Here is a 22,576-nt window from a genome sequence, read left to right as displayed (position 1 = left end):
CCCTGTCACTCCCCCTCCTTTTTAACTCACTTTTAAGGGCTCCTCTTCTTAAACTTTTTTTTCTTTCCTTCTCTTTCTTTCTCTCACCTGCTACCTTGTTTTGTACTCTCGATTATTGCTGGGTTATTCTTTTAAAAGTGGATTCTACCTATCTATTATCTACCTATCATGTTTATTTTACAGTTTTTTTCTGACTCCTTTCCAAGTCTCTCTTACACAATCACATTCTCTCTTCTTTATTTTACTTTTTCCTACTGACTCATTCTTTAAAAAATTTTTTTCTTTCCTTCCTTCCTTTCCTCCTTTATTCCCTCTCTCAGTAGCTCCTTGTCATGACTTTTCTTTCGCTCTCTCTCTTTTCTTTGCCTGCCTGCATGCCTGCCTTCCTCCCTTTCTTTCTTCTTATTTTATTCTCTTTTTACAGGCTTCTCTTTTCACACTGTTTTCTTTCCTTCTCCCTCTCTCTCTTCTTTTCTTCTATCTTTTTTGCCCTGCCTTTTTACTGGCTCCTGTTTTGTAAACTCATCTTATTTACCTACTTTCTATGTTTCTTTTCTCTCTCTTTCTCTGTCCCTTCTTTCTTTCTTCCATGGTTTCTTTCTATATTTTCTTGTACTGCCTTTCTTACTGGCTACTGGTTCTTCCTTTTTGAAGTATGTTCATATTTTCTTCCTTCCATCCATCCATCCTCCCTCCCTCCTTCTTGCCCCCTCCCATTTAACATTACTCTCCTTTGTAACTTTTTAAATCCTTCTCATTCCTTATTGTACCATTCTTTTTCTCCTCTCCTTTTTGTTCTGTGCCTCTGTGTCTCCTCTTTTCCTTTCATTCTTTGTCTTTTTTCTCTTTTTCTTCCTTTTTTGTTTTATTTTCATATTTTCTTTTACTGCCTTATTTATTGCCTCCTTTTTAATATTTTCTTTCCCTCCTATTCTCCCTCTCCTACTGTATCCTTTTCTCCCATTCAGTCTATTTTCATTGTACTGGTTTTGCTTACTGGCTTCTCCTTTTAAAAGTCTCTCTTTCTGTCTCTTCTATTTGTCTTCTTTTACTACTCATTTTTTCCCTCTATCTCTGTCACTGCCCCCTCCCCCAAATTGTATTTGATTTTCTTACTGGTTCCACTTTTTCAAAATTTTCTTTCACTCTTACATTATCTTTCTTTATTTTACCTTTTCCTACCTTTTAAAACTTCTTTCTTCTCTCTCTCCCTCCCTCCTACCTCTTCGTTCCTCTATTTTTGTCTGTATGTCTTTTTCTTGCTCCCTTTCTTTCACTCTCTCTCTTTTCTTTGTCTGTTTGCCTTTCTTCCTCATACTCCTTGTCTTTTCCTGTCTCTTATTTTTTTTTTGCCTTTGTCTTCCTTCCACTCCCTCATCCTGTATGTGTGTGTGTGTGTGTGTGTGTGTGTGTGTGTGTGTGTATGTGTGAGTGTGTATTTTCTTACTGGCTTCTTCTGCTCAATATTCTTTCTTTTTCTCTCTTATTCATTCATTTTCTTCCTCTCTCTCACTCTTTACATTTCATTCTTTCTTTTTGTATCATCTTTTCTTACTGCCTCTTCCTTTTTTTTTTTTTTTTTTTTGCTGTGTTGGGCCTTGTTGCAGCATGCAGGATCTTCATTTTGGTGCTCAGGCTCTTCGCTGTGGTGTGTGAGCTTCTCTCTAGTTGTGGTGTGTGGGTTTTCTCTCTCTGGTTGTGGTGCGTGGGCTCCAGAGTGCATGGGCTCTGTAGTTGTGGTGCTCAGGCTCCAGAGCATATGGGCTCTGTAGTTTGTGACATGTGGGCTCTCTCATTGAGGGGTGTGAGTTCAGTAGTTTTGGCATGGGGGCTTAGTTGCCCCACGGCACGTGGGGGGAATCTTAGTTCCCCGACCCAGGATCGAACCCTTGTCCCCTGCATTGGAAGGTGGATTCTTTACCACTGGACCACCAGGGAAGTCCCTGCCTCTTCCATTTTAACCTTTTTGTTCTTTCTTTCTATTTCTGTTTCTTGCTTAGGATATTTTAAATGTCTCTTCTTTTTTCTACTTAAAATTTCTTTTTATCTTTCTCTTATTAGCTTACTGTGTTTTGTATAATCTGTTCTTAGCAGACCTCACTTAAAATTTTTCTTCTGTTTTCTCTACATTTTTCTTTCATTGTCTCCCTCTTCGTTTCAGTCTATTTTTTTTGGTAATGTTTTGTCTTACTGGCTCCTTTTCTCTCTATATAACTCTCTCTCTGTCTTTTTGTTGTTGTCATTCTGTCTCCTCTTACTGGCTCCTTTTTAAACTTCTAGTAAAGGCAGTCTTGTCTACTGAGCCACTTTACAGAAATGTTTAATTTGTTATAATGTCTGTAATATAATAATATTTTGTGTATGTGTGTGGGTGTCTGTACATTCTCTACATCTTGACCTGTAACTGGGAAGTGCCTTGCACAGTGCCTGGCACAGGTAGTGTAAGCTTCTAGGATTTCCCTTTGCAAGGACTTTGTGACCTCACTATATAAGCACATAGAGGGGTTTTACAAAGCCACCAATATTTAATATTAGTTATGCATATTCTATTTAATTCTATTTACCTACTTTGTCTTTTATTGTCTCTCTCTCACCTTCTGTTTCATCTTGACTTTTGTTTTCAAATGTACTTTCCTCCGATGCTTCTCTCTGAAGGTCATTCCTTTGCATTTTTTGTAAATGAAAAGTGATTTTTTTCTCTAGAAGTGCTTGTTTCTAAAATATTAAAAATATATATTTAATATGTTTAAAAATTTAATATCAACTTGCCACTGGAAATGCAAAACAAATACTTCAAATATGATGGTACATTTGAAGGGAGCCCTCATTCCTGTCTTGAGATTTCTAAAGTCACAAAGAGTACAAAGCTAGGAAGGTAATAAGGGTAAGTTTCCTTTTGTTGTCCAGCATGAAGAATATATTTTAATAACTAGATCTAATTTAACTCATTTCCTACTTTCTGGAGACTGGTCACATTTCAGACCAGCCCTTGAAGTCCAGGTTCAGACCAGACTTGCTCTCTCCATCAATAGATATCCTTGTGAGTTTAGGCCACTTCTGAAAATTCACACTTTAAAATATCAAAATTGGCAAAAGCCTGTCCTCAAAATAGCCCAAATTATTGGTCAAAGCTCACTCTACCTTCTGGTGAGCTTCTTCTTTGACTTTTCTATGTTGTTCCTCAACTCTTGCTTCTCTTTTTACTTCTTCTCCAATCTTTGTAGAAGTAACATTTCCTTTTTTTTTTTTTTTTTTTTTTTTTTTGTTTTGTGGTACACGGGCCTCTCACTGTTGTGGCCTCTCCCATTGCGGAGCACAGGATCCGGACGTGCAGGTTCAGCGGCCATGGCTCATGGGCCCGGCCACTCTGCGGCATGTGGGATCTTCCTGGACTGGGACACGAACCCGTGTCCCCTGCATTGGCAGGCGGACTCTCAACCACTGCGCCACCAGGGAAGCCCAGAAGTAACATTTCTTTTGTTTTCCATTCCTAAGGAGCACAATGTCATGGTAGTCAGCAGGGGTTCTCTTTCATAATCTTGTTTTGTTTTGTTTTGTCTTTGTCAGTAGGTGAATTAGGTCAAATCAAGGGCCTTACAGAAATTTGGACAACCATAATGAAAATCTTACATTGCTTTAGAATGGGCTTATCTTACTGCTTTTTTATTCAGAATGTATTGGTGGATGCAACAGAATGGCAAATGGAAGGAAATTATTTTGTTACTGGAAACAATTCAAACATAAGCCCAGCTCCAAAGATGGATCGAAAAAGATGCTGGCAAGGGGACTTTCTCTTATGGATTTGGGGGGTTATCATATGTAATCTGTTGACCTTAAATGTGTTTTGACAGAGAACCTAAACAAGTAGCCTTGTCTGAATGTTGAGGAGTGAGAATACAGGCATGGTTATTTTTCACTAGAGTTAAATTCTAAAACTTTAAGAGCAGATGAAGTGTGACTGTACTGTGATGGATATATAATGTGTGGTATCAGTCTCACTGTATTAATTAAAAGCTTGTCTGTTACAACAGTGATACAAGATTAATAGCAGTTTATTATTTAAAAAAATTATAAACAGTGGTTTACTTTTTAGACCTGAAATAACTTCAGGTAATATGGTGGGACTGTTAAAAATGTTTATAAATAAAACAATCATGCACAATTTTCCCATCAACATTTAAAATTTGGTGTTTCTCACCTCTTCAATTTGTCTACGGAGACTAAGTTTTCTTCGAATGTGGTCCCAATGTCCTCTTTCTTCTTCCTTTATCTGGAGTATGTTCTGCTTTTCTGCCATGTGTTCAAGCTTGTTTAATTCCCTACTAATCATATCTAAATATCTAAGTAAAAGTGTAAATATAAGTGAAGATAAATTGGGTGTTTCACTTATGATGGTATTATCTATTCTGACATTCCCAAACCACCTTCTGGGTTGCTTTTTATTTCTTGAACTATAGGAAATGTAGAGATTTTCAGGGACTTTTAAGCTAGTCAGATCCACCAACTCACCGTGATGTACTAATTTTATCAGACTGTTATTGTGGCTGGGACAATGGCAAAATATAGAACAGAGTGATTAAAAGCATTTTACACGGGGATTAGTCATAACTCAGGAGTTCTGGGAACATGAGTTTCCAAAGACAGCTGAAATAAACTTAAGGACTGACTTCAAAAAACAAGTAGATTTGAATTTCCTTTAAAAAATAAGTGGGTACTGGCCTCTCTGTAATTCCCAAGTCCTTGAACAACCTCTCATATATAGATAGGTCTGTAGACTACTAGTCTGCCACTCTGGTGAATCAGTATATATTCTGGCATATCATGACATGAATCCATGAAATATAAGAGCCAGGTGATGGAGAACTGGCCCCCATCCCTGATAAAGGAGAAAGAGGAGGAACTATATATAATTCATCGCTTTGCCTCCTGGGGCATGGGCTTGGCCGCTGAATGGTAACATTGAATGTGTGTGGGTAATAGCTGAATGAACATACACAGTTGGTTGGGGAATAACACCTGTTTATATTATCATCAGATGAAGTTACGGCAACTCTCTCTTTTTGATCTTGCAGTAATTTCCTTAAACTTAAGTTTGAAATGTGCTAATGACACCTTCTTTCCTCTGTTACTATGGACTTAGGTTTCCCAAGGTCAGGGATCTGTACTTTGGAATTGTTCTTCAAATATCAGTTTGTCTTACCTCTTGGGCTCCCTGGTGACTCCAGTTTCTCAGGTAGAAACTCTCCTCCCTAGCCATGGTACCAAGGTTCCCAATCCCTGTTACCTCTTAATCTCCTTTCCTTTCTCTCCACATTGAAGACTACAGGAGATTAAATAGTGTCTAATACTCTTTTCATTCTGCTTTCAATTATTTCTAGTACTTTTACAACTTTCTGGGGTCCACAATATGTCTGCAAAAAAATGCATTAACTTTGGTCATACCTCTGCTTTATTAACAGCTCTTGGTCTGGAGTTGTTTGTATACTTTCCTGTAACAGCCAGTCTTGGAACTGTGTATTGTCATAATTGTCACAGGCTCTCTTGGCTTCATACAACTTATTTACTTGTTTTTCAATCATTTTCTGAGAGAGAAAAAAGAATTAAAAGTTTTTATATTGGCCAGAAATAACCCTGTCCTTTGATATGCCTTCTCATGTTTAGGGCTTGGTAAACTTCCTATAGTTTACAAATGGTTAATTAACCTGCATTTAAGTCTAGTGTGGCTCCACTCCAGATAAGTGAAAATTTCTCTGTAAGTGAAAGGCAGAGGTCTCATTTTTATCTCATAGATATTTAGAGATATTTTTTGATTTGTTACCTTAATGCTTCTAGGTCAGGATATCATAAGCAAATATTCTGTATAAGACCAAACCTTTTTTCTACAACCTACATAAAAACTTTCTTACAGGCCTCAAATAAAACAAATTTAAGTGTTTAACTTACTAGTTCTCTTATATAGTTTTTTTCAAAGTCTAATTTTAAACTTGTGAGATACTGCCTGTACTTATTCAATTCCTTCAAGGTATATACAACCTATAAAAACAAAAACCAAAAACCAAATATATAAATAGAAAGTTGTAACAATCATGAAACTTTCCAGAGAAGAGAGTCATAAGAACATTCATTTTAGTAACAATTTTGGGATCAAGGGTAGTGATAGCATATTTTGGTAATTATTTGGAAGGCAATATCTGTCTATAGTGGTTTATCACCAGGAAATTTCTACCTAAATAATAGTATTTCAATAATATGGTTCACATCATAATCAAGAATTTACTATGCTTAATGAATTTGTTATTAAAACACCAGTATAATAATGATGTTAACTTTCAGAAGAATTTATTCTATCAAGCTATATTCTGCTAGGTTTCCATTTTGTCTCTAGTCTTCTCAAAGGGTATAGGAAATATTCCTTGACAGGTATACAGTGCCATTATTACTTTTAGAGCCAGAGGAAATGCACTAATAATACAGCTGAGAGAAAATACATAAATAACTAAATGTGTATGTATATGTCTTTACATATTCAAATCATTTGGTGCTTATCTTTTGCTTTTATCAAAGAAAAAAGATCAAGTGGGAACAATTTTATTTAGAAACAGCCGCCTGATTTCTCTTTACTCAAATACTGAGTAATTCATTGAGTTTTCTGTTAGGTATTCTTTATTGCTCAATTAAAAGTTGACACAGGCTCCCAGTGAAGTACAGAAGCAAGCATCTATCAAGTCCATAGGTTTTTGCTGGTTAACAGGAAGCAGGATTCAACCTACCTTATTATTGCTGGTGACATAGCCGCCTTTCTTTAATCTCCTCAGGATATCCTTTCGCCTATAGTATATTTTTAAATGTGGATCAGGCAGGCTTTTATAGCTGGTTTCCAAAAGTTGACAATAAGAATCAGTCAGGTTAAAGTCATAAGAAGGTTGACAAAGCTGTAAACACACAGATTCAAAAGTACTACATGTGTAAAATGAATGGAATCACACTTTTAAACCTCAATTTGTTGAAGTGATTAGGCTGTTTGTTGAAAATAAAACATGCAAGAAGAATCTGAAGTGAGGGAATACTCCCTCCTTTAGAGGGAATCTGAAGTGAGGCTGATTTGGGTAAATCTAATGCCTTTCTCTTCCTCTCTATCAGAGCTGACTTTAGGCTGGAGGTGGCAGCCTCAGCCTCAATCCCATTCCTGGACATTGAGATATGGCCCTAAATGTTCCTGTAAGGTAGGTAGGATACTAAATATGAGCAGAGGAGCAGACAGGAAGGGGCATGATGGGTTCTAGCTTTGTTTTTCCATTGAAAAGCTTCTTTTGTAAGTTTCTGACTACTTGATTGATGCCAGCCTCTTGTCTCTCCCAAGGAACGTATATAAGGAATCTGGATTCCCTGACTACCAATGTCTTCTTAAAAAGGCAAAGAAAGACATCTTTCTGGGCAATGATTTAATTTACAGTGAAACTAAACAGGAAGCCCATATCTTTCCTAGAAGAGAAACAATCAGCAGTGATGGCAATTGAAACAATGCTGCAGTTAGTGGGTTGATTATTGCTTCTTTTAGATGTTGACTTTTGTTGGTGATGGCATGTGTTGACCAAACCTTGGCTACTGACCTATCAGGAAAGAACATTCATTAAGGCCAGGGTAAGCTTTCTGTTGTCAATCAAAATAATTGGTTTCCCTGAACAGAAGAATTTATTATGTCATCACTACCTGCCAGTGGGAGATCATAGGGCAGACTTTTAAAAGTAGGCAAATTGTTCTTTTCACTTAACGTGGTATCTTTTCCTGAAATCAAAGTGGCAAGGTTAATTGGCAAAGTATTTACTATTTACTTTACAGTAAAACCAATTTAAGGAGTTTGTGAACAGGTGCTACTCAAGTATAGTATACTAATAAGCAAATTAATTTATAGATAACTTACTTGAGAATAAGTTTACTATCAAATGTTGAAGGACTATAGCCAGTATTTTATAATAACTATAAATGGAGTATAACCTTTAAAAACTGTGGATCACTATGTTGTACACCTGTAACATATAATATTGTACATCAACTATACTTCAATTAAAAATGTTGAAGTAATAGGATCAGTTGTCAGGTTTGGATTAATGAATAGCTAGACAGGTACATAACATTGTTATATTTTAATCTTATTGAAAAGAAGACAGTAGAATACTATAATTTCCCTTACACTTGCATTCAAAATAATGTGAAAGACCTTTAAATTACATTTCTGTAGTGCTCTGCTAAAGTGGTTTGCAGTTCAGGAAGCAGCAAGGTCAGGTGAAGGAGCATGGCCTAAGAAATCAGGAGACTGTGGTTCTGGTCTAAACTCTGCCACCATCTACCTGTCATAGCTTCACCTTAAAAGGTGGTCATGAGGGTAAAGTTAAGTTGAAAAAAAAACAACTAAATGTGTAAATATAAAGTCTTACTTCCTTGAGGAGATCTTGCCAGAAGACAAAGACGGATCCCACCAAGTTAGTCTTTACAGGAGTTGAATACAGTACCTGACCATGATTAAATGCATACGTTTTGGGCTTCCCTGGTGGTGCAGTGGTTAAGAATCTGCCTGCCAATGCAGGGGACACGGGTTTGATTCCTGGTCCGGGAAGATCCCACATGCCACAGAGCAACTAAGCCCGTGTGCCACAAATACTGAGCCTACGCTCTAGAGCCTGTGAGCCACAACTACTGAGCCCGCAAGCCACAACTACTGAAGCCTGCATGCCTGGAGCCCGTGCTCCACAACAAGAGAAGCCACTGCAATGAGAAGCCCGCGCAGCGCAAAGAAGAGTAGCCCCCACTCGCCGCAACTAGAGAAAGCCGGTGCGCAACAATGAAGACCAACTCAGCCAAAAATAAATAAATAAAATAAATAAATTTATATGTAAAAACATAAATGCATATGTTTTGGGGGAATCAATATAATATAGAGCAAATCAGTATAATTAAGTATGGGAAAAAATCAGGAAATAAGAAGTAGCTAACAAGTGAATAACAGAATAACACAATATAAATATGGCAAATAAAAGATATTTGAGAGGGCTTCCCTGGTGACGCAGTGGTTGAGAATCTGCCTGCCAATGCAGGGGACATGAGTTCGAGCCCTGGTCTGGGAAGATCCCACATGCCACAGAGCAGCTAGGCCCGTGAGCCACAACTACTGAGCCTGTGCGTCTGGAGCCTGTGCTCCACAGCAAGAGAGGCCGCGACAGTGAGAGGCCCGCGCACTGCGATGAAGAGTGGCCCCCGCTTGCTGCAACTAGAGAAAGCCCTCGCACAGAAATGAAGACCCAACACAGCCAAAAATAAATAAATAAATATTTTTAAAAAAAGATATTTGAGGAAGAAACCAACAGAGAGGGCTACATTTACAAAGTAAAAAGGAGTGTTATCGCTAGTAGTGAAATAGGCTTTGAGTATGTTTTAGGAATGCTAATTCATGGAAGTGGGTAGAACATATTGGGTTTGAAAATAGAAATTATATTGTTTTCCAGCAATAAAACTTTAAAAATCATATATATTAGACAAATGTCAGAAATACCAAGGAGCCCTGTACTCATCCTTGATGACACCCTAGAGAGTGGAAGGGTAAGGATGTCATAAATATTCCTGTAGAACCTTTTGCTATTGTGATCAAAGCACACACTCAACCAGAGAGTTCTCAACCTCCTTCAGGCTTGGCCTAAAGCTAAGGACAGTGTTCAGAGTGTTAGGCAGAGAACTTAAAATGTGTAACAATGTGAGTGCAGCACTCTGAACCAGTAATAGTACCTTCAGTGCTAAGTGAGATAGTGCAGGCCAAGGGCAATGTAAATTCTAAGGAAAAATGAGACAATTGGGGGTTGGGACACTGGGGAAAGGCTTCATATAGTAGCTCTTGAAAGATGGCTCAAACTGAAGGTCAGGAAGGGGAGGAGTGCATGCCAGGTTTCAGGAGCCAGAAGAACAAAGGCACAGAAGTAGGAATTAGCATGGTACGTGTGAGTAGGCAGAAAAGACCCCGACCTTTCAGAGTTGAGGCTCTGGGTTGGAGATAAAGCTGAATTGGGTGGCTGAGGCATATCATGGGGGCTTCTATCATTAAAGTGAGGTTCAGACACTGAACACTTCAACTCATTTTAACTTCACCTGGTGTGTGAAATTGAAGTTGACTCAAAGCAGAATCATAGCAGTGTTTCAAGTTTAATAGCAAGCTGAAAACAGTCAAGAAAATCACTTCAGCACTATTAAAAGTTAGTTTACCTTTTCACTTAAATTTGTAGGCAGCTTGACCCCAAGAGGAAGATTCAATAGATGAGCAGCTCCCACCTCTGGAATGGGTTCTTTTTGAGAGCTCTGTCAGATATAATTATAAAGTTTCTTTTTTTCTAGAACTATTCTTTTAGTTTAGACCAATCTACTTAAACTTCAGTAGGCTAATACCTCCAAATAAACCAAAGAATCACACACTAAAGGTTGAAAGAACCCATCGTGCTGACAACCTGGAAGGCCTCCCAGTTTACCCTGGTCACCAACCCTATCTCTGAGCCCCGTTCAGAGCTAATCCAGGCCAGAGGCAGCTCTAGGCACTAACTGCCGGGGGCCTGGGAGCCAGAAGCCAAGCGTCAAAGACCCGTCCCTACCTCTGCTGAGATCTCCCCCTCTTCCATCTGCCCGCCCTCCTTCCCTTCCGAGACCAGCCCCGGATCCCGGAGGAGGACCGACTGGCCGCCACTCACCGAGTCGCACTGCTCCCTGTCGGCAGTTAGGCTGCTGGCAGCCGCCTTAGCGGCGGCGGCTTGGGCAGTGTTATAGCAGTTGCTGAGGTACAGGTCCATGGCCATACGTCAGCCCCCAGGGGGCTGGGGGCTGGGGCGCAGCAAGCAGTCTTCGTTTCTTCTCTTCACGCACACCTTTCCCGCTCCACGCCCACATCCAGTCTGGGCAGCCAAGACAGTGGTCGCCCAGGTAAATACATTGAGAGCCGAGGCTGCACTTGGTTTGTTGGGAATTTGTACTTTGTCTCCATGTTCTTTCATGCATCTTTTTATTGTGCTAAAAGTGCATAACATAAAACTTACCATCTTAACCATTTTTAAGTGTACAGTTCAGTAGTATTACATATATTCAAATTGTTATGCAACAGATCTCCAGAACTTTTTCATTTTGCAAAACGGAAACGCTATACCCATTAAACAGTTCTCCTTTCCTCCCTTCCCCCCAGCCACTGGTAGCCACCATTCTGCTTTCTGTTTCTATGAATTGGAATACTTCGGATACCTTATATAAGTGATATAAGTGGAATCAAGGAGTATTTGTCTTTTTGTGATTGGCTTGTTTCACTTAGTATAATGACTTCAAGGTTCATATGTGTGGTAGCATGTGGTATGGTTTCTTCCCTTTTAAAGGGTGAATAATATTCTGTTATATGTATATATCCCATTTTCTTTATCCATTCAACCACTAATGGAAACTTAGGTTGCTTCTACGTCTTGGCTATTATGAATAGTACTGCTATGAACATGGGTGTGCAAATGTCTCTTTGAGACCCTACTTCAAAACTTTTTGGATATATACCTAGAAGTGGGATTGCTGGATCATATGGTAGTTGTATTTTTAATTTCTTGAGGATATCTACTGTTTTCCATGGTGGTTATGCCATTTTACAATCCCATCAACAGTACACAAGGGTTTCAATTTCTCCACATCATTGCCAACACTTATTTTCTTCCTTCCTTCCTTCCTTCCTCTAGCTCTCCTAATGGGTGTGAAGTGATATCTTATTGTACTTTAGATTTGCATTTCTCTGATGATTAGTGATGTCAAGCATCTTTTCATGTGCCTTTTGGACATTTCTTGTCTCCATGTTTTTGGTCTACTTCTTTGTTATATCTTGGTCATTTAGTAACAATACCTATCACTTATTGAGAACTTATTAATTTTAGATTCTGTGCTAAACCTTGCCTCGTTTAATCCTCACAACAGCCCCATCTATATTTACTCCATCTCTGTAGATGAAGACTGTTCACAATGGCAGTGGATAATTTGTGATGGGGCTGAGATTTGAATCCAAACTAGCTGACTCCAAAAGCTATATTCTTAATCAATACACTGTACTCTTACATGTGTTCTTGTTTTAATTCCACATATATGATTACAACTCCTGCATTTAAAACTCTACCCTGGTTATATATACTACTGCCAGCCAAACATTTCTACACGGATGTCTGACAAGCAACTGAAACTGACATACTCAACACTCAACTCAACCTCTCCTCAGTGAAACAGAACCAAAAAAGGCCTAATTATTCCTTCTGTATTTCCTCTGTCATTGACTGGTACTAGTTCTACTGAAGCCAGAAACCGGAGAATGCTCCTAGATGCTTCTCTTTCCCCACGACTTTGACATTCAATCCATCCTTAAGTCCTGCTGTGTTTACCTCCTAAATATTTCCTCGATTTTTCCTCTCCTTGCCACTTCTTCTACCACTGCTCCAATTAAGCCACTCATCACTTCTTGTCCACACCATTATCACAACTTCCTAATATCTCTCACCTTTCACTCTCTAATCCATCTTTCATCCTGCCACCAGTGTGATCTTTGTAAACTGCTAACAGATCATGTCTCTCCCCTGCTTAAAACCCCTAATGATCCTAAGGAAGAAAGAATGAAAACAAAGCATAAAATGTTTTTTGTGACTTGGTCCCTGTCTACCTCTCCAAGACACTACTGCGATACCATCTCTCAAACTTGACCCAACAGTAAGATAGAACTGCACACAACCTGCTGGTTCATGACTCTGTGCCTTTGCTCATGCTGTCCCCTCTGCCTTGCATGACTATGCCCCTTCTTTGCCTGGCTAATGCTGGGGCCTCAATTGGAATGACTGGGGTAATTGGGCTCTCCCTCCATGAGTTTTTCATGCTCTAGGAGCTAAGGCCATGCTTCTTCACATGGTGGCCTTAGGGTTCCCAGCAGCAAGAAAGGGCAAGCCCCGAAGTGCAACTACTTTCAAGACTTGGCTTGCATCACCTTGACCAAAGCAAGTCACACAGACAAGCCCAGTCAATATAGTGGAGGATTAACCAAGGGCATGGATACAGAGAGGTGTCGTTTATCTTTGGTGATTAATATGACAATATAGCACTGGCTTCCTCTGGTCCCTGTAATTCCTGTTCCTCCTATAGGCAAAATATACTTACCTCTCTCAAGACCCCAAAAGTTTCATCCAATTATAGCATCAGCTCAAAGTTCAGGATTTTGTCATCTACAGTCATACCCAGAGGTAGCTTCTTGTTATTCCAGAGATTTACGAACTGTAAAGCAATTTGCATTAGTTATCTATTGCCATGTGACAAGTTATCCCTATATTTAGTGGCTTAAAACAATACAAAATCATTTATTACCTCCTTGGCTTCTGTTTCAGACAGGGCATCAGAGAGTATAGTTTGTCTCTGTTCCATGATGTCTGGGGCTTCAGCTGGAAGGCCCTTTCAGCTGAAGGTGAAGGCTGGCAGCATCTTAAGACTTTGTTCACTCACATGTGTGGCTTGTAGCTGTTGGCTAGGAGCCTGCCTGGGGTTGTTAGCCAGAACACACACACTAACCTCTTTGTATTGACTGGGCTTCCTCACAACATAGCACCGCATTGCAAGGGCAAGGGGAGAGAGAGAGCTAGAGCAAGAGCATGTGAGAGAGGGTGCCAGGCGAAAGCTCTGTTGCCTTTCATGACTTAGCCTCAGAAGTCATGCAGCATCACTTTCATGACATTTTATTGGTTGAGGCAGTTACAAAAGTCCACCCAAGTTCAAGGGAAAAGAACATGGATGCCACCATCTTGATGGAGAGCTGTCAATGTCACATTGTGAGAACAGCATGTGGGATAGTCTATATATTGATGTGACCATCTTTGGAAAAATACAATCTGCCACACAAGTTATCTGTACCACCCTCTAACCAACAGTGGTGATACAAGGAAAAGATAACTACAGTAAATAAACACTACCATTTGAAAATAGAGGTACAAAGGAGTCACTGGCCCATAGCAACTATGGAATCCACCTGGGTACATGTTGCCAGGTCCCCCTTTTCTTGGAGCAGAGATATCCTTGACTAGATCCTGATTCTATTCCCTGGGAGTGGCTTTCTAGTTCACTGTTATCCATAGCTCTTATTTTCATCCTCTGGGCTCTTGACTTGGCCCCACGGGTCATACTTTTATATAAGAAATGGCCTGTGTTTACAACTTAGTGGCTTTCTCAGCCTTCCCCCTCCCTGCCCACAGAAAGCTGGGGACCCAGTTGGAATTTGCAAATTGAGCAATCTAGGCTCTCTTAGATCTATTTGAAGGTATTTTGCTAGTTCAGCTCTCTTAAAAATGTGAGTTCGTATGAATCTGACTCCACTGAACAGAAGTCATACCCACAACAGTTTTTGAGACGGGCTTCTCTCTACTTTGGGTAGCATGTTAAGGGCTGTGGGACAATGCCCTTTTTCTTTTTAAATTGAAGTATAGTTGATTTACAATATTATCTTAGTTTCAGGTGTACAGCATAGTGATTCAATATTTTTATAGATTATACTCCATTTAAAATTATTATAAAATATTGACTATATTCCTTGTGCTGTACAATATATTCCTGTAGATTATTTATTTTATACATAATAGTTTGTACTTCTTAATCCCCTACCTCTAACTTGTCCCTCTCCTCTTCCCTCTTCCCACTGGTAACTACTAGCTTGTTCTCTATATCTGTAAGTCTGTTTCTGTTTTGTTATATTATTCATTTGTTTTATTTTTTAGATTCCACATATAAGTGATAACATACAGTATTTGTCTTTCCCTGTTTGACTTAAGATTCACTAAGGATAATACCCTCTGGGTCCATCCATGCTGTTGTAAATGGCAAAATTTCATTCTATTTTTATGGCTGAATAATATTCCATTATTATTTGTAATAATATAAATAATATAATTTATAATATTAATATTATATAAATCATATAAATAATATAATATTATATAAATAATATAAATAATATTATTTATAATAATATAAATAATAATATTCCAAGATGCTTCCATAAAGAAGCATCTTCTTTATCCATTCATCTGTTGGATGGACACTTAGATTGCTTCCATATCTTTACTATTGAATCAATAAATATTGCTGCTATAAACATTGAGGTGCATGTATCTTTTTGAATTAGTGTTTTTGTTGGATATGTGCCCATGATTGGAATTGCTGGATCATATGGTATTTCTATTTTCATTTTTTTTAGGAACCTCCATACTGTTTTCCATAGTGGCTGCATCAATTTACATTCCTACCAACAATGTACTATGGTTCCCTTTTCTTCACATCCTTGCTGACATTTGTTATTTGTAGTCTTTTTGATAATAACCATTCTGACAGGTGTGAGGTGGTATCTCATTGAGGTTTTGACTTGCATTTCTCCGATGATTAGCCATGTTGAGCATCTTTTCATCTGCCTGTTGGCCATCTGTATGTCTTCTTTGGAAAAATGTCTATTCAGTTCTTCTGCCCATTTTTAATTGGGCTGTTTGTTTTTTGATGTTGATTTGTATGAGCTGTTTATATTTTGGATATTAACCCCTTATTAGTCATAATCATTTGTAAATATTTTCTCCCATTCAGTAGGTTGTCTTTTTGTTTTGTTGATGGTTTCCTTTGCTGTGCAAAAGCTTTTAAGTTTAATTAGGTCCCATTTGTTTATTTTTGCTTTTGTTTCTTTTCCCTTAGGAGACAGATCCAAAAATATATTGCTACGATATATGTCAAAGAGTGTTCTGCCTACATACAATGGCTTTTTTCTATTTGAAAGTGTCTCTTAGGCACCAGCTTATATCTTTCTGGTGTCTTCACAAAGGATCTTACAGTTACACTCTTAATCTTTGCTGGCTTGGAAAACTCAAAATGTGAAACAGTTTCATTTTCTGACCCATAAAATCTTTGCTTTTCGATATTTCCTCTAAAATTCTTTTTGTAAATTCTGTTAAGCTCACCTCTGTCTTTCTGTACATTATGATGTGCAGCTAAATGTCAAATGACACTCTCAACATTCTTCATGACTAGACATTCTCCTTAACTAGATACACAAGTTCATTAGGTACATTTTTTTCCATCATTTCCACATTACTGCAGGTGACAGTTTTTTTTGTTTTTGTTTTTGTTTTTGCGGTACGTGGGCCTCTCACTGTTGTGGCCTCTCCCGTTGTGGAGCACAGGCTCTGGACGCGCAGGCCCAGCGGCCATGGCTCATGGGCGCAGCTGCTCCGCGGCATGTGGGATCTTCCCGGACCGGGGCACGAACCTGTGTCCCCTGCATCGGCAGGCGGACTCTCAACCACTGTGCCACCAGGGAAGCCCTGCAGGTGACAGTTTTGCCAATTGTTTTGTTACTATATGACACGAGATGTCATTTTCCAACCTTCTATTACAGTTTCCTCATCAATTTTAGAGCTTCTACTTTGTTCATGCATTTCCCAGCCATTTTCTTTGCTGCTTTTCTAGCCTCTACCCACCACTTGGTCCCAAAGTTAATGCACCTGTTTTAGTTTTTTTCTTTTCTTTTCTTTTTTTTTTTTATTTTTTTTTTTTTTTTTTTTTTTTTTTTTTTTTTTTTTACAATAGTATGTTACTTTTAAGTACCAATTTCAGTGGTCTAAGATGGCTTTACTCATGTATGTGGGACCTTGGCTACGAAAGTTGGAATAGCTGGAATGTCTGGGCCCCCTCTCTCCACATGCTCTTTTATCCTCCTTCAGTATTCAGCCAGGGAAGTGGCAGAGCCACTACATGTTTTGTGAAATAACATTAGACTTTACACAACTTTGGAAGGGTTAGTTGGAGAGTCAGAAGATGTGAGAAACCGTCACTAAGCAACCATGCTGAAGTGCTAGCATGGGTGGACAAATAGGAGTAGTCAGGGACATCTGAGAAGCTAAGCATGTTTAGTCAGTGAAGTGAGACAGTGGTGGGAGAATTGGTGGAGAGGAGGAAAGCTGGAGCCTCTGGGTTATTACTCTTTTTGTGGCTGCACAGCTAAGAATATGTTGGTGGTCCTGGTGGAACTTATTAAATAAGTCAAGATGGAATCCTAAAATCATGTGCAAGTAACCCACAGAAAGGCAAAAAAATAGAAACAATGTAACAAGAAATGAAAACAGAGCTTCAAAATACATGAAGCAAAACCCGATAGACATGAGAAAAGCAATAGATAGATCCAGTTATATGTGGGGAGTTCAACACTCCTCTCTCAGTAAGTGATAGAACAAGTAGACAGAAAATCAGTAAAGGACATAGGAGACCTGAACTAAACTGTCAACCAGCATAACCCAAGTGACATTTATACAACACTTCACCCAACAGCCCCCAAACACACATTCTTTTCAAGTGCCCATGGAACATAGGCCAAGACAGACAGACCATATTCTGGGCCATAAAACAAGTCTTGAATTTAAAAGCATTTAAATGATAAAAGTATGGTCTTTGATAACGTTATTGGTTGAATTGTGTTCTCCCAAGACATATGTTGAAGTCATACCTTAGAATGTGACAGAATTTGGAAGTAGGATCATTGCAGATGTAATTAGTTAAGATGAGGTCATCCTGTAGTTGGGTGCCCTTAATCAAATATGGTTGATGTCCTTCTAAGGAGACACAGGAGACATATGAAGGGAGAATACCATGTGACAACAGAGGCAGAGACTGAAGTGTGGCAGCTGCAAACCGAGGAATGTGAAGGATTGCTAGCAACCACCAGGAGCTATGAAGAGGCAAGGAATGATTTTCCCCTATAGGCTTTAGAGGGAGCGTGGCAATGTTGGCACCTTGATTTCAGGCTTCTAGCCTCCAGAACTGTGATATGACAAGTTTCTGTTGTTTTAAACCACGCAATTTTTGGTACATTGTTATGGCAGCCCTAGGAACCTAATACAGACCTTAGTGGAAATAAACTAGGAATCAGTAGGAGAAATGAAGATTTCCACTACTGGAAAGGTAGAATAGATATACTTTTCCCCATTCTTCCCACTAAGTATAGCTAAAAACCTTGTACCTTATATATAAAACAAACACAAGAAGACTCTAAATGATCTTCTCTGATAGAGAAGAAGGAAGACCTGCTAAAGACCTGAAACCTGAGGTGAGTTCCCTGGGTTTCCTTTTCACTTCAAATGTCCCAAACTGAATACTGGAGAAAACAGCAGCCCAGAAATGCCAATGGGTACAAACAAAAAAAATCTCAAGAAGATCCTACTTTCTTCAATCAAGACCAGGAAAGGGGCAGCCTAGCAAGACAGAAAACTTTTTGACAATAACTAACACCCAAACACCACAGACAAAACTCTGGTTTCATCCCTAACCACAACAGCTAAGGCTGAGTGGAGCACCTAGCATTCCCCCTTGACAGACTGTAATATATTGTCACGTCCCTTACTGCTGCGGTCGTGTCAGAGAAGCTGACTCAGGAGCTGGGACTTTTACCTTCACTGGGCAGTAACAATCTTCTTTCCCTCTTCCCCCTTAACCTCCTCTTCCTCCAGCTTAGTGGCAGTGGAGGCCACATAGGAGACGTGGACTTCCACCACCACTTGGCAGTAACAAGGCACTTTTCTCATTTTCTGCTAGAGTGGTGGCATGGGAGGCCTAGTGGACATTCAGGACACTCCCCACCCCACCCTGACATTAATGAGTCAGTGCTCCCTCCCTCATTCACCCCCATTCCCTTGCTAGAGCAGTGTCAGAGGAAGCCTCCGAAAGCAAAAGATATAAACAGGATTCAGATCTTATAGTACTTAAAATGTCCAGGTTTAAATAGAAAATTTCTCATCATATTGAGAACCAGGAAAATCACAACTTGAATATGATGCCAAAAGTGAGATGAATCAGATGTTGGAATTATCTGATAAGAATTTTAAAGCATTCATCAAAAAATGCTTCAATAAGCCATTACATATTTTCTTGAAAGAAACAATAAAGAAAAATCACAGCAAAGAAATAGAAGCTAAAAAAAAAGGACTAAATGGAAATTATAGGACTGACTGAAAAATATGATAACAGGAAATTTAAAAAACCCACTTGTTGGATGGCCTCAATAACAGAGTGAAAATGACAAAGGATAAAATCAGTGAGTTTAAAGACAGATCAATAGAATTCACCCAATCTGAACCATAGAGACAAAATAGAGTTTAAAAAAATGAACAGATCTCAAAGAACCTGTGGTACTATAACAAAAGATCTAACATTTATGCCATCAGAGGAGGAAGATAGTGTTGCTGATAGAATATTTAAAGAAATATTGGGTGGAGACATCCCAAATTTGGTGAAAGACATAAACCTATGGATTCAAGAAGTGGAGCAATCCCCCCCCAAAGATAAACCCAAAACACATCATAATTAAATTTCTGAAAATTAATTACAAGAAAATTCTTGAATGCAGCCAGAGATAAATGGCACATTACTTATAGGGGAACACCAATGTGCATGACAGAGTATTTATCATCTGAAACCGCAGAGGGCGGAAGGAAGTGGCACAGCGTTTTTCAAGTGCTGAAAGAAATGAATTGTTAACTATGAATTCTATGGCTAGTGAAAATATCCTTCAGGAATGAAGAAAAAGACATTTTTAGATGAAGTAAGACTAAGAATTTTATGCTAGCAAACTTATCCTTAAAGAATGGCTAAAGGAGTTCTCTAATCAGAAAAGAAATTAGAAGACTTGGAACTTTAGAAAGGAAAGAAGAACATCAAAATGGGTAAAAATAGGGATAAATATAATAGACTATCCTATTTTTCATGAGTTTCTTAAATCATATTTGATGGTTAAAGTAAAAATTATAACACCATCTGATGTGGTGGTTATGTATGTAAAGGAACTATTTAAGACAATTATATTTAAAAAGTGGGCAGTGTAAAGGGACATAAATGGAAGTAAGGTTCCTATGCTTCACTCAAATTAGGCTTTGGTAAGTTACCTATGTATATTGTAGTTCCTAGAGCAATCATTAAGAAAAGTATACAAAGTGACATATTTAAAAACATTATAAATAAATCAAAATGGACTTCTAAAAATGTTCAAGTAACCCACAAGAAGGCAATAGAAGACAGAGTAATGAGAAACAGAGGAAACAAACAGAAAACAAATAATAAAATAGCAGACTTAAACCCTAACATAGCAATGATTACCTTAAATATAAATGATCTAAACATAGTAATTAGGGAAAAAACAGTCTCCTCAATAGATGGTGTTGGGAAAACCAGACAGTTAACTACAAAACAATGAAACTGGACCACTTGCTTAAATCATTATACAAAAATGAACTCAAAATGGATTAAAGACTTAAATGTAAGACCTGAAACCATAAAATCCCTAGAAGAAAACATAGGCAGTATAGTATGCTCTTGGACATTGGTCTTAGCAATATTTCTTTGGATATGTCTCCTCAGGCAAGGGAAACAAAATAAAAAATAAACAAGTGGACTGGATTTAAAAAATTCTTTCATAGTGAAGGAAACCATCAACAAAATGAAAAGGCAACCTACTGAATGGGAGAAGATATTTGCAAGTGATATGTCTGATAAGGGGTCAGTATCCAAAGTATGTAAAGAACTCACACAACTCAATATTTTAAAAAACCCAAACAATCTAATGAAAAATGGGCAGAGGACCTGAATAGACTCTTCCAAAGAAGACAAACAGAGAGCCAAAAGACACATGAAAAGATGCTCAACGTCGTTAATCAGCAGAAAATGCAAATCAAAACCACAATGAGATATCACCTCACACCTGTCAGAGTGACTATCACCAAAAAGACAACAAAATCAAGTGTTCACAAGGGTGTGGGGAAAAGGAAACCTTCATGCACTGTTGGAGGGAATGTAAACTGGTGCAGCCACTATGGAAAACAATTTGGAGGTTCCTCAAAAAGTTAAAAGTAGAACTACCATATGATCCAGCAATTCAAATTCTGGTGTTTATACAAAGAAAATGAAGACACTAATTTAAAAAGATATTTTAAAATAATAAAATATTTTAAAATATTGTAAAATAATTACAGGGATGTAATGTACAGCATAGGGAATATAGTCAGTAATATTGCAGTAACTTTGTATGGTGACAGATGGGTACTAGAATTGTAATCAATTTGCAATGTATATAACGTTGAATCACTATATTGTACACTTGAAGCTAATATAATATAGTATGTCAACTATACGTCAGTAAAAAAAAACTAGAAAAATAAACTAATTAAAAGACAGAGATTGGCAGAGTGGATTAAAAATATTCTCCAACTATATGCCATCTATAAGAGATGCACTTCAAATACAATGACATAAGTAGGTTGAATATACAATAATGGAAAAAAGTATTGAAGCAAATATTAATTAAAAAAAAGCAAGAGTGGCCATATTTATATCAGATAAAGTAGACTTCACTTGCTAGATACAAAGAGGCACATTACATAATGATAAAAGGATCAAACCACCAGGAAACATAATGATTCCAAAATGTACATGTACCAAAAAACAGAGCCTCAAAATACATGAAACAAGAATGATAGAGATGAATGGAGAAAAAGACAAATCCACAGTTATAATGTGGGACTTACTAAATGCCTATCAACAGGAGATTGGATAAATAACAATTATGCTGTACTCATGCCTATACAGTAGCTTAAGCGAAAGACTTGGAGCTACATATATTAACAACATGTACTTTAAAAACATGATGTTGAGCAAAACTCAGTAAGCTGCAGAATGATAAAATTTAGTTGAAGTTTGAATCATGTTTATGGATAACCAGTTATGTAGTAGTAGTATAAAATCCTGCATGAAAAAGAGAAAAATTTAGGATAGTAGTCCCCTGGGGAAAAAGGGAGGTGAATGAGATCATGAAGGAATGTGAAAGAGACTTTGACTTCATCTTTCATATTTTATTGCTTAAAACCAAGTCTGACTCTTCTTTTACCCCTTCCTTTCCTTCGCTTCCCATCTCTTCTATAAAAATTTATTCCTAAAGTAAATAGATGGGACAGAGCAAGGTAGGTGTCCATGCAGAGGAGCGGCTCTGGGTGGGGGTGCTCAATTGTGGTAAGGTAGAAAACCACAGATGAAGGCAGCCTGGAGTGGAGTCAGAGCCTGAGAAGAGTGAAAAGGTTGTTTTTCTGTGGGGGTTGGTTTGGTGTAAAGAATCAGAATCCAGGAGGAGAGAGGAAGGCATCCACATTTATGAGCAATTTACAAGCAGCTCAGTGTGGAGTGTCAGAGGCCAAGCTGGTCAATGAGGGTATTTACATGGAAGGGTGATCTAGCATGGAGATTCAGAGCATGAGTAGGATGGGGGATTAGCAATGTGTGGGACAGCATGGAGTATCAGAGTCTGTATTAGTTTTCTAGGGCTGCTGTAACAAAGTACCATGAACTGGATGGCTTAAAACAATAGAAATTTGTTGTCTCAGAGTCTTAGGGGCTACAAGCCTGAAATCAGAGGGTTGGCGGGGCCATGCTCCCTCTGAAACCTGTAGAGGAATCCTTCCTTGAGTGTTCTTAGCTTCTGATGTTTGTA

General features: G+C 38.4%; 1 protein-coding gene across 1 annotated transcript in view; it reads right to left on the bottom strand.

The window, feature by feature from the left end:
• Positions 1–10,829, bottom strand: part of LOC103089232 (fibrous sheath-interacting protein 2-like) — a 79,504-nt gene extending 68,675 nt beyond the window's left edge. The window contains 8 exon segments of the mRNA XM_082930884.1: positions 2,595–2,715; positions 3,142–3,236; positions 3,451–3,490; positions 4,199–4,340; positions 5,443–5,582; positions 5,944–6,033; positions 6,771–6,932; positions 10,629–10,829. Coding sequence (XP_082787010.1) covers positions 2,595–2,715; positions 3,142–3,236; positions 3,451–3,490; positions 4,199–4,340; positions 5,443–5,582; positions 5,944–6,033; positions 6,771–6,932; positions 10,629–10,829 — 991 coding nt within the window.
• Between the last annotated feature and the right edge of the window lie 11,747 nt (positions 10,830–22,576).

The sequence above is a fragment of the Lipotes vexillifer genome, unplaced genomic scaffold (genome assembly GCF_000442215.2).
Source record: "Lipotes vexillifer unplaced genomic scaffold, Lipotes_vexillifer_v1.1 scaffold215, whole genome shotgun sequence".
In the NCBI taxonomy this organism is placed as follows: domain Eukaryota; kingdom Metazoa; phylum Chordata; class Mammalia; order Artiodactyla; family Lipotidae; genus Lipotes; species Lipotes vexillifer.
Note: the sequence above shows the minus strand (reverse complement) of the source record. Positions and strands in the feature narration are given on the sequence as shown.